The 12,498-nt window shown below is 44.7% G+C and overlaps 1 protein-coding gene across 1 annotated transcript in view; it reads left to right on the top strand.

Annotated features, from left to right (window-relative positions):
• The window catches only part of LOC104470933 (integrin alpha-9-like), a gene marked incomplete at both ends in the record, with an annotated part of 40,087 nt that overhangs the window by 1,832 nt on the left and 25,757 nt on the right, over positions 1 to 12,498 (top strand). The window contains 2 exons of the mRNA XM_010086060.1: positions 4,935 to 5,058; positions 11,637 to 11,704. Coding sequence (XP_010084362.1) covers positions 4,935 to 5,058; positions 11,637 to 11,704 — 192 coding nt within the window. The remainder of the gene's footprint in view (positions 1 to 4,934; positions 5,059 to 11,636; positions 11,705 to 12,498) is intronic.

Below are 12,498 nucleotides of genomic sequence, written 5' to 3'. Positions count from 1 at the left end.
ACGGTGTTTGTGTAGAGAATATGTATGCATCCATTTTTGCTGTGCATGTGTATTGCACATCAGAACTTACCATGAAAAATGTAAGATGAGTCTTTGTGGCGGTATTTTTTTCTCTCTGTAAGTTAATTTTCCATTAACGAGGCAGAAGAGTTGACAGTAGAGGTTATTTAGTTGTGCGTGGGTGGCCTTGTTGTCTTTGATATGGTTATCATGCACAGAGACAGGTCAAGGAGAGCAGATGTGATCCTTAGGATGTGGAATTCATCTTTGCAAAACATTTCCTGTGTTGGAAAAAAAATAAAGAGAGCTGGGCAAAAACCTTTCTAAAATACATGGGTATATTCTGATCAATGGTTGTCTGTGTTTACATCTGTGGTTGGGTTCTGTCTACCTGAGCGAGTCTGTCTGCAGGAATGGTATCTGAAATAAAAAAAAAAATGGCAACGAAATGTTGTGCATAGTGTACGTGGCAGGCAAATTTCAAGCTCGTATCAGAGTAACCCTGACAACGATGTCATTCTAAACACTGCTGTTTGGGAGTTGGAAACTTGCGGTATGACCCCATCTTTCCAATGGGAGAGGGAATTGCCCTGGTACATGGCATCAAACTGTCAGAAAGCTGCTAGTGACAAAGATCTCATCCAACAACTGCTGTGCCAGCCACCTGTGTGAGCCAAGTGGACAAAGCTGCTTCGCTCAAAGGCATTTTTCTTCATATGTGCTTAGAGTCCAAACACTTATGCCCCAGGTTCTTGCACACCAACTTCCCCATGGGCAAGCAGGTGGCTTTTATACCTTCCTGCGATAGTACTGTGGTGTTTTATCTGGTCGTCTCTTTTGGTGTACAGCTTGCTGGTGCTATAGGGTCTGAGCTGGTAAAATGTCTCCACAGGTTATGCTGATTTAAGGAAGTCCTAAACCAGCCCTCTGACAAGATTATACTGCCCTCTCCATGTAGATAGTTTCTAGATGCTCAAGGATATTTAAATATCTAATTTGCATTGATTTCAGTGAGGTATTTATCGCCCAAGTGCTCTATCTTAAACTACTGATTAAACATCTGTGCACATCTGTATGTAGACAGAGCCTGGAATGACGGCATAGAGATTCCTTCGTGGATGGAAAATACCTGGCTGTTTCAGGGCATTGTTACTCTCTGTTTTGAGATAACTTTTTAATGAAAGAGATTTGTGACTTTCCCATAAGCAGATGGTTTCTAATACATGTGCTTTCCCAATTTTAAAGATCAGGGCTTCTTGAAAATGTGGCTCTTTGAAGCGTATATGAGAAACTAGTGTTTGGAGGAGACATGTCTGAATACATGTTTGCTGCTGTATCTTCCGATTTTTAGCTTTGTAGCTAAATTACTAGCCAACTATCATGAGCAATTCCCTGTAGTTAGGAGTGTGTGCAGTCTATATTGTCAGGCATTACAGCTCTGTTTACTGCATCCCTTACAGGGATTCCTTTAAGCCAGAGTGGTGTCTGTGTCATCAATAGCTCTGGATAGGTGTGTGGTTCTTTTTTTTTTTTTTATTATTATTATTTAATAAATACAGGTAGTTGCATTTTAAACCCATGTGAGCTGTTCATGCTCTTGACATCCTGTATTAGAGGAATTAGTCCCCCAGTTTAACTGTGGTTTATACAGAGAAGTTGTTCCTTTTGCTTTGAAACTGCTTAGTGGCTTAAATTTCTGTCTTATCAGCCTTCCCCAGTTGCCTGATACCAGCTTAAGTGGAAAGGGGTGGTAAGGAAGATGAGGAGTGTGCAGGGGGACCTCAGATGACATTTGGTGAAGTGGGTTGTGTTTGAGCCCATATTGTGCCAGGATGTTACTGACGCAGAGCTTTATGTTTATGTGATGGACTAAATAGAAAAGCATCGAACAATGAGGATTTAAACAAATGAAGAAGTAAGACTAGCTAAAAAAGCTCTGAGTTTGCAGCTCCGTGGCTTCCTGTCCTCGGGTATGCTATTAGTCAATATTTGTGTTATTCCAAGTGCTGCAATAATATAGCTGAGATTGCCAGCTCTTTCCAAGATGAAATGGTAAAATTCCTCCTTTTAGTTTTTTGTTGGGAGGGGAACTGGGGATAGCGCATTATGATTTGGAGAAGAGCCACATCCTTCAGCCTTGCTCTTCCTAAATACCTGCCACATCAGTCATTACTCTGTTTTTTTATCAAGTATTGCTATTTTTCATTTTAAGCAGTTGACTTACTGTCACATTTAGTGATAGTGTGTGTTTGGGAGAGGCAGGGAGGAGTTGGGAAAACCCATCACTGCACCAAAGCCTTCCTAGGGAGCAACAAAGCAGAAGTTATCTGACAGTGGTAGATTCAAAAAGTCCCTTGTTTGGACTTGAGGAGTCGCAGGAAAACACTCTCTGGAGCATCAAATTCAGGTGACTCTGTTCTCAAGACCTCTTCAGATACGTGCCATCAAAGGAGGAAGGCTGTAGCCACCTTTGGTAGCACATCACCTTGCCTCAGCACCATCAAATAATGCAGGGACCATGTACTGTAATCCAGCTCAACATTTTGGGGAAGGTCAGAGAACGAAAAGCAGCTGTGGATGAGCTGTGCCATGGCAGGTAGACAAATGTGCTGGCTGCCTGGCTGCAGGGAAATGAGTTTTGAGGGAAGAACAGGAGCTACTGAACTCCGGTATGTTGGGAAAATGTCAAATCCTGCAGCTGTGGCATGGCGGAGTCTGGGGAAGCCCCCGCTCTGATAACTGAGGTGAAGCTTATCTCCTGGAGCTATGGTTATGAGCTGTCTGCAGACTCAGGCAGTCAGTGGGAAACTGTAGTGTGCCTGAATACACTGCATGCTGAAGGCACAGAAAAGTCATCATTAAAAAACCAACCAACCAACCAAAAAACCCAAAACCAAACCAAAAAACCGAACAAAAACCAAACCCTAACAGATTACTGACGTGTGCCCATAATTACTAAATTGAGCCCATAGCCGCCAGTTGATTTTGAATATATTCTTTATGCAGCAGCTCCTTTTTTTCCTCCGTATACTGTTATATCTTTCTTGGCCTCTGTACCTCGCTCCTGAGCAAAGCCTCCTGCTTGTGATGAAATGCTGCTGCTCTCCCCGACTCTGCCGTTTGTGCTCCTCTGGGAGAGATTAATTGATTAATTTATGTGATTTCCCTTGCAGTTTCAGAGATATAAAATGTCAAGGAATTTACAATATCATGAGCCTTTATTTATCTTTCCATAATTTTAAAAAATACTCTTGGTCTGTTTCCATTTGAGTTTATATCCGGAGTTGGGGTTGGCTCGACTGTCACTTTAATGGTATGTGTCTTTATGGTACTGTCTTTACAAAGGCTGTGCATGTGTATATTTGTGCTCACAGCACTGATCCGTCAGGAGAGAAACTATTTCCTGGTTACTCTGAAAATGAGCATTTCATGCGCTTTTTTTTTTTTTTATTGTTGCTGTTGAATGAGTGGTGCACAAGGATTAAAATCCTAACTGAGCTTCTTGAAAGCAAGTCAGGGAGCCCGCAAAGCTGCTTTTTACAGGACTCCCCATGTCTGTTGCCATCAGAAGCATCCTTCCCATCATGGGTGGCAGCTGGTGCCACGCAGTGTGATGCAGAGCTTTCCACAGCCCCTGGTGTCCCTCTTTATCCCTCCATGATAGCCATCATCAGGAAATACGTGCTTCTCACTGAGTACTAGAACTTAGGAGAGCAATAAATATCCAACTCTGAATGCAGCACTGCTAACGGCAGAGCAGGCTTTTGCACAACTGGTTTTGATCTATTTCAGTTAAAAAAATAAGAGAGTAGAATTACCCTTTTATGTCTTTCTGGGGTTAGGTATATGGGAAGGGGTCTGTGCTGACTGCTGGATTGAATTTTAAGTTTCCCAACGGTTGATACACTTCCCACGTCCTTTACTGGGTAGGTGACACAACTGTGCCTGGTTTATGGAGGTTTTACCAACATTGAGGTGCTCCCATGGGCAACATGCTCAGCTCAGAGGTGCTGAGACAGAAGAGTGGGGTAGCACAAAGGGAAGGAAGAGAGAGCATGTCTTGTCTGGGGAGGACAGGGTCAAATTGGAGGACCACAAAGGGAGCTATTGCAGTTTTCCAGAAAAGCTGAAAGTATGTGAAGGAGATAGTTTGTAGCATAGAGGCTGCTCTGTGCACGTAGGACCAAGACTTGGATGATGTAAATTGACACATCTACAGTGGCTTCAGCGACTCAGACCAGCTGGAGACATGGCCAGGCATGTGCTCAAGCTCCCAGCCCTTGCTGTTTCGCCCTTCATCTCCTTTGATTCCAACTAAACCCTGAGCATCAGGCGACTTGTGGTTTGTCTGGCAATGATGCAGTGACGAATTTTGGAGGGGATGGGTTCTGAGAAGGCGTGAAGCAGACTCCACATTGCTTGTATGTGTACTTCTGTGTGGCGGTTGTACCAAGCAATGTGTCCTGGTAAGATTGGTTTAGCTCTGGTTTTGCAGGGTGATCTTACTCTTCACTGTAAAGGGAAAGGCACCCTGATCTCTGCAGCTCATCTGCACCTTGACTGATGTTATCACTCTTGTTGCCACAAGATCTCTGGTATTTTCACTTAAATTCATTACTAGTAAGCAAGGCCCAGCTCTTCTGTCACCAGAAAAAAAGCCGCCTTTCCCAGTGAGCCTTTGACTCACATGTGTGTCCTCTGGTGGGATAACCTTCTAATATGGTCTTAGTAACCTTCTGAGTCTTAGCATCACTTCTCATCCTCTTATGTGACTTCTCAATGTCTTTACTCACATTTCCCCCTGGTTTCTGCCTCGGCTGGGTTCTAGCAGTGCATCTTTAGTTTAGAAACGCTTCACTGGCCATGAGAATTCGTACACAGCGAGAGATCTTGAAATCTCTGGGTCAATAACGCATGTGCTATGATCTCTTTAGGCGTGCGCGCACCGCTGGAAAAACATCTATTACGAGACGGAGTACATTCTGCCCCACGGCTTCTGCAACATCATCCCCCCCAACCTGCAGCCCAACGGGAGGAAGCTCTTGCCTTGCTACGAAGGTAAGGGGTGTGGGGGCCGGGAGTGGGCTCACCTCCCTCGCTGCACTCTCATTTCACAGCTGATGTGTTTTCCCTTTGTTCCAAAGCCATCCACAGGAGCCCTCACTACTGATGTTTTTCTTCCTTTTTTTTTGGCAACAGCTGGGGTGGAGGTTGGGTTTTGGAAGAAATCAGGAGAATAAAAGAATGACTGAATGGGTCCTGTGTCTTACTGTGTGTGGTTGCATTTACTAAAGGAATAATAAATTTCTGAGCTGTGTTTTTTGAGGCAGCAGGTCTCTCTCCCTTATGTGAATAATCAGCAGATATTGATCTGAGCTTGGCCTTTCATGCTGCACTGTGGCACAGAGTAAAAAATCCCAAATTACACTGCAGTTGGGAACCGATTTGCCCATCTTAAGGAGATACTTTCATTTTTGTGTTTTGATTTATCAGAGGACTAGAGGGGAGGGGGGAAAGGACTGCTTAACACCTTGCTCACTTCAGGGAACTTCTTCAGCAGTTGAATATAAACTGTTTCAGGTGCCGTAAGGTGTGTTGGTCTCTGGACCCTCTGAAGGACTGCGTGTGGGGGGCTTGGAGAGGGAGGGCTCCAGCTCTGGGCAGTAGGTGGCTGTGCCTGTTGATTCTGCTCCAAATCTCAAGCATCAATGTTTTAATTTTCCAGCTCTCTGGTGCATTTGAGACTCTTGTATTATGTTTCCTTTCCTAAAGACTTCAGAAGACAGCATCTCCTCGGACAAGAGCAATTAACTAAACCAGACGAGTTTGTTGCTAGGAAGAAGATAGAAATCTTAGGAGATACCCTTAGCCTTCAGAGGAAGGCTTGGGGGAAACCACCTTCTTGGTTTTTCCTGTCTGTCCCGGACATTACCCCTCTCATCTGTAGGAGTCTGAGGAGGCATGGGAGTTCAGAGGACAAGACCCACCAGGGTTTGTTGTGGCCAAGACCTCCAATTTCATTTATTTATTTGCTTTTATTCCTTCTCCTCCTTCCCAAGTTGACAGCAGCCAGCCGCAGGCTTGCCGCTGGCATTAGTAAGTGGGAGAGGGATAAGATGGCACGAGCTTGTGCATTAAGCATTTCACAGCCCTGAAATTGGTCATTATTGGAAACAGGAGGGGTTTTGCATCTCTCGATACAGCTATGCCGGCTGCTCTGCAGCAGAATACAAGTAAACTATGTTAAGCCTTCCTGTTGTGATCACCGTCCTACTGTATTTGTGGGGTTTTTTTAATTGTTCCTGCCAGCAAAATCAGGATAAGACCTCACAGTGACGTAATGCACTGCAAATAATTTTTGATATTAACTTTATGGTCAATGTATATGCATGGACACACTGCTGGGACTCCCTCTGAACCTGTGTCCTTGCTCCTGCACCACCTTAAAGATGGCCTGCCTGGAGCTGTGGCGGGGAGGTGGTTTCTGGAAGAGATGAACTGCTTGTGTTTTTGTGTGCGTCATGTCTTCGGAGTAAAACTGCTGCTAATCTGACAGGATATTTGCCAGGAATTGCTAGAAAATAGAAGTGTGTGGGCCTAGTACACGCAGAGCAGCCAGTGGAAAGTTGGCAGGGCTGGTGCAGTGCGATGCTGGCGTAATTTCACTCCATGCTAGAGTAAAAATTGGAAGTTAGGGACTGATTTTCTTGCCCTCCCATCAGACATGAAATCACAAAGTATCACGAGCCGTGGCTGCATTTGTTTACTCATGGATTTTTTAGGTTTCAATAAAAGGATCTCCAAGAGAGAGACAGCCGTGGTACGTCACGCAGGGGGATTTGTTTTTTGAGGTTTGCTGTGAAATAAGAGTGCAGTCATCCTTGTAACATTCCTCCTTCACTTTCTGGAAGCAGAAGAAGAAATTCTTCTCCACTGACACTGAGGAACAGCCTGGAAGGGGTGCAGCTGGGAGTGTGATGGGGTAATAAACGCGATGTGTCATGCAGCTGAAGTGCCGCTACTCCGAGAGTCTCTGGACCATCGCCGGGAACCTGCCCGACCCGAGGCTGCAAGCCCTGCGCTGGGGAGGCATGCCTTTGGCCGCTGAGATCATGGTGTCTCATCCTTTTCCGGGATTTGCAGTGCACGAATGGGTGCAGGCAGTCCCATGCTCATTTCCAGGAGCCCCGCTGTTCGCACAACTGGGGTGGTAAGCCCTGTGAGAGGCTGGCACAGCTTCTTGGTGTACCAAAAGTCTTGTGCCAGAAAGGGAGAGGAATCTGACCTTGGGACAGATGTACTTAGTGCATACGGTTTGTTTTCTCTCCATGTAAAGCAGGCTTAATAATTAAAGACCAAGGCAGAAAAGGGAATGTCCTGACTGGATGGCAGTGGTGCAACAATATAGTAGTCTCAATCCATCTTATTCTTGTCCCGCTTCCGTGAAAGCACTGTCAGAAGTCTGGAAGCGATTGAGAGCTAATGAGAACAGCAGCAAGCCTAATAGTTAAATGCAATCTCTCTGAGTAGGAACTAATCTAGTTTATATGAGCTGGATGTCCTTTTTGGTATAGCTGGCATATGGAGCCACAGTCTTCCAGACGGTGCTTTCACTTGGGTATTTTTCCCATAGTTTTAATGGCCTTCCCAAAAAAAAGGGAACTGCTTCTTCATTCCCACAATACGTTCAGTTTGCAAACAGGAAGGGTGATGGCATCTACTGTGAGAAGCAGCCCAGCTGATGGGGAGAGCTGGGGTGGTTTCCTACTCCTCTGCGGTAGGAGTTGGTGGTGGAGGTGGGGAAGACTGATGGGCCCTTTGGTTAGTAAATCGGGAGAACAGCACATGTTCACATGCCTCGCCTCCCAAGGGACAAGCAAGTTTTCCCACAGGGTCCAGACCACATCTGGTTTTCTGGGAGCCATCAAAACATCCCTGCTTTGTGGTGCAAACCCAATACCACAATGCTAGGTCAGAAGGATTACTACTGTTTCTTCCTAGAGAAGCAGTCAGATAAAAAGGAAGAGGCTCCTAGCACAAAGGATAGTTTGCTGTAACTGTCCACTTTGCTTCCATCTGTGAAAATGGTATATGCAGGACTTTATTGCACTGTGAAGCTTAGAGACTTTCAGAGAGTCTCTAAGACTTAGAGAAGAACTTGAGGAGCATTTGCCTTCAGAATCGTCACACATCCCAGCTTATCCTTTTTGTTTGGATATTGTTTTATCCAGTTACTTCTTCCTCAGCCTTATTTCTCTTATAACCTGAGGTCATCACGGCTACAAACCACTGCCATCTTCTTCTCAGCCCCATTTTACTGCTTTGCTCTCCGCTGTTGCCGCAGCATTTCGTTTAGTGGCTTGTGGTCTGTGTAATCTGGGGGGGTGTGCAGCAGCCTGCGGGCAGATGAGGAAGAACAAGAAAGAAGTGTGAAAACAAAGGATCTGTTCATGACAGCAGTTATTGCCTGGAGCTACGCGGAAACTACCTAATCCGCTGTGTGCAGTGTCTAAACCTCATGCAAGTGTGTAAAAACTGCGAGCTGACACGGTAACGGCACGGTTTCCTGCTGGTCGATCGTTTCACTGCCTGGATGCATGGATGGCAGTGTCGTAAGAGTGACAGATGTCATGGCTGTGCACTGCAGTGGAGGGAAGGTAGAAGCAGCCTTGGTTTGCATGCCTTTTGGGCTCATCCACTGCTTGGGAGAAGCAGACCTGCTCTAGGGAGGAGGTGGGAGTGTGTGGGGTTGGGACAGGACAGTCCAGGACATGGGGTGCTGCTCTGGGCTGTGACCCTGGGTGGGAAGGAGACCCACGTGGGTGTGGAGGGGGGTGTACACTGGTGCAGATGGGAGTTAGCTGGGTAGCTTTGAGCTGAAAGTGTTATGCTGTGGACCAGGAGCCCAGAGTCTGTCTGGGCTGGGCTCCTGGTTCCCTGGGGACGGCTACCTCTGTCTGGATCCCCCCCAAAACACATTGCTGGTGACTGCTCAGTGTCAGCGGAGCTTTAAATGCTCAAATAGCATCAGTGTCTGAGGTATTCAGGCCTCTGTGCTTCTGTTTCCTCTTGAAAAACATCACTAAAGCTGTTTTCTCTCAAAGGTCATCGGAAATAGGTTAATTGATATGCATGATCTGCTCAGATCCCATAGTGATATAGTGGAGGCTTGATACCTGTAGGGAGGAAGGATGGTCATTGCTTTGCATCATTACTGGGTTTCATGCTGCACTACTGTAACGAATCCATTTATACTTCTTCTTAAGCTCTATTTTTTTCATGCAGAGCATTGTCAAGTATTTATTCAAGTCAAAACATTTTGATGTCTTTTCTTCAGTTCACAGAAGTACCGGTTATATCCAAACTCTGTATTTACTTGCAAGCTGCAGTCCCATCTATCCACTGTTACAACTAAAGTGTAGCTAGCCAGTTAAGTTAAATATAGGGCAGATAGTACTGGCAATATAAGTGACTTAAAAAACCACTGAAGATTACAGAGAGTCATGAACAATGTCTGTGAAAGTGTGAGTTTCAAGGGACGTACCAGCTTAGCTTATTGTACAACCATTTAAACCACCAGGTCTTTCCCATTCCTTATACATTGCAGTTAATAATCGTTTGGTTCATTTAAAGAATAATTGGCTTTTCATTGCCTGACAATGAAAACAATAATGTGTGTGTTTCTGTTCCTTTTCTAACACATATATTGCTGATTAAAATTGGCTGCATTGTGTCCTCTGATGTTGGGGCTTTTGTTTCAAGTTCCTCCTAGGTCTGAATTTGGTGTCTTTTGCTTTCTTTTTTTTTTTAAAGTAAGCAGAATTATATTGTAATAAAACAATGCTGTGAATCCAACAAGCTTTTTGACTTGGCTGGAGAAATGGCTTAATTTTTGTGCATGTGTTGTTATATCACAACAAAAACCTGTTTATCCTAAGAAACAAAGTACTTCTGCATGTTTGTTAAACACAACCACATGAAGCTATGGATCCATCTACCACCCTGGAACAGCTGCTACCGTTCCATTGCTAAAGCTGCTACCGTTCCTTCTGCTGTCCTCCTATGGTTTTTACATGCCCTTGGTTTTGTTTTGTGGATGAATTTTTGGGGCAGCTCATGCAGCCTCGATCACTCATGTCCATGGGGCTCTCAGGGGGCTGGAGTTGTGTGGGTGACACTTTGGAGGATGAATTACAACAGGTTGAGTGCAAAATTGGGAAGAGGCAAAGTCTGTTCACAATTCAGTACATCACGTGAAGGCAAAATCTTGGCTGGAAGTGAAAGCCTCTGAATGGGACAGATGTGGGACTTGCTGCGTTTTATCCTTTGCGAGGGTGGGAATCCAGCCGTAGAGAGGGAAGGGCCTTAAGGACAGGCACAGCATTATTTTTCAGGAAATGCCAGAAGGAGAAACCTCACCTCCTCCGCTCTCTGAATAAAAAAAAAAAAAATGTTCCTATCAATAAACAAATATTTTTTCCCAGGCAAGGAATGCCTGTCTCTGTGAGAGACTATATGTGGAGAGCCCCAGCACTTTTTGAATAGCCATGAGCAAATTGTGGGCTTCATTTCTTAGTGGAGTTGTCGTGCATTCCCACTAAAAAATCCAAGTGTGCTTCTGGCCCTCCTGGTCTGCTTGGACACACATCTGCTTTGGCAGGACCCAGCCTTGGCCAAGAGCGTTAGGCATTTGGGCTGTAATTTGTGGATCAAGTCACCGTTCTGCACGGTCTCTCCAATTAAACCTCTCCCTGTGCAACTGGTACGAGCTCAGCAAATTCCTTAAAATCTGTGCATCTTTGTGATGTTATGGAGAGACTATATATAACATATAAAGGGGGAATGGTGTGTGTGTATATGTGTATATATATATATGCACCGTTTTGAAGAAAAGCTATGAGAAAGCAGCAGTTTATAATTAATTCCTTTTGGTCTTCAACAAGATAAAATGCAATCCAAAAGGAACTTGGTTTGTTCCAAAGAGGCAATTTGCTCGGTGATTTCATTAACGTTTTTATCATTTAGCAATCAGTTAGTGGTGCTCACTTAAAAAAAAAAAAAAAGTAAATTCAAAATTACCAGGCTGTATGGTGAATTTTTTTGGAGCCTGAATTATTGTAATATACAGGAAGAGGCAATATCCTGAGGCTGGGCATTCATTGGTATGGGAAATATTTGAAAATAATGCTCTGGAAAAAACTTGCAAAGGTTCTGATCCAGCTTGTAAGTTTCAGATGCTCCTGAGCTCAAAATGTTTGGATTAAGGCTGGGAGGAAAGTGGTTTTCTTTTTTTTTTTTTCTTTTTTCTTCCTCTTCCGCCCCCCCAACCCCGCAAACTTAATGTATTTCTAGGAATACTTTTTTCCTCTTCTGCAAAAAGATTAAGGAAAAATTCCTCAGGTTTGACAGGGGAAGCAATGTCCCCCCACCCGGTTTCAGGCCCCTCGTTTTCCCCCTGATGTGGGTGAGGATGCTGCCATGGTGCCCATCGGTGGCAGATCCATCAATAAAACCTGGGAGTGCTGTGTGCTGGTGCCCCGTGAGGCTGCACACGCAGAAACACAGTCGGCTCAGGTAGACGGCATGCACCGTGCCAGGGATGACCATGATTTGTTTTGTTCCCTTCTCCCATCCAGAGTACAAGAAGAAGTATGGGGAGGAGCACGGCTCTTGCCAGGCGGGGATTGCCGGCTTCTTCACCGAGGTGAGCAGGGGGAAGCGCGCATGGAAGGGATGGGGTTGGTGAGTGGCTCTTCTGCTGTGTGCCCCACGAGGGGAGCTTGGACAGCGGACTGAGCACTGGGCATGGTCCTTTCCTGCCAGCAAACACCCTCCTGCCTCATCCGCCCTCCTGGGCACCTGCATCTTGCACAACACCTGCCCAGAGGTTTGTATGGAGGTGTACAGGTAAGGCTGTGGACAAGAATAAATGAATAGGCTCTGGGAAACATCCTTAGGGAATATTTTTATTGTGTACTTCTGAAAATGTGCATGGAGATATCTCTGTGTCTAACATTAACTTTTTGCTTTAAGCAGTGATGTAAAACAGTCCTCCCTGAACTGTTCTGTTTATGTATGTGTGCATGTGGGTATAGGTATTTGTGTGAATATATACATGTGCCCATACATATATATAAGATAAAGACTTCTTTTTTCACTTCTGCTTCAGTTCTTCATTTCAAAAAGATGGAGAAAAAATAGCATGGTAAAGTACATGCTCCAGAGCTGTCCTAAATATCAGACAATGTTCTTTCCTGGTCAGAAGTCTGTCAGCTATTTTTCAGTTATGTCAGGGGTGAATTTGTTCCCTTATGTATGGATTGATGTTTTTTTGTAATGTTTTAGGGTTGGATGGTTTTCTGGTTTTTGGGGGTGGGCTTTTTAAAAATTTATTTTAAGGACAAAAAAAGACCTATTTCAGGTTATTGTCATGTCAAGTATATACTCACTCCTAATTATATGAGCGCTGGTCTGCAGAATTTATTGTCCAGGCTGATA

The sequence above is a fragment of the Pterocles gutturalis genome, unplaced genomic scaffold (genome assembly GCF_000699245.1).
Source record: "Pterocles gutturalis isolate BGI_N339 unplaced genomic scaffold, ASM69924v1 scaffold44540, whole genome shotgun sequence".
Taxonomy (NCBI): domain Eukaryota; kingdom Metazoa; phylum Chordata; class Aves; order Pterocliformes; family Pteroclidae; genus Pterocles; species Pterocles gutturalis.
Note: the sequence above shows the minus strand (reverse complement) of the source record. Positions and strands in the feature narration are given on the sequence as shown.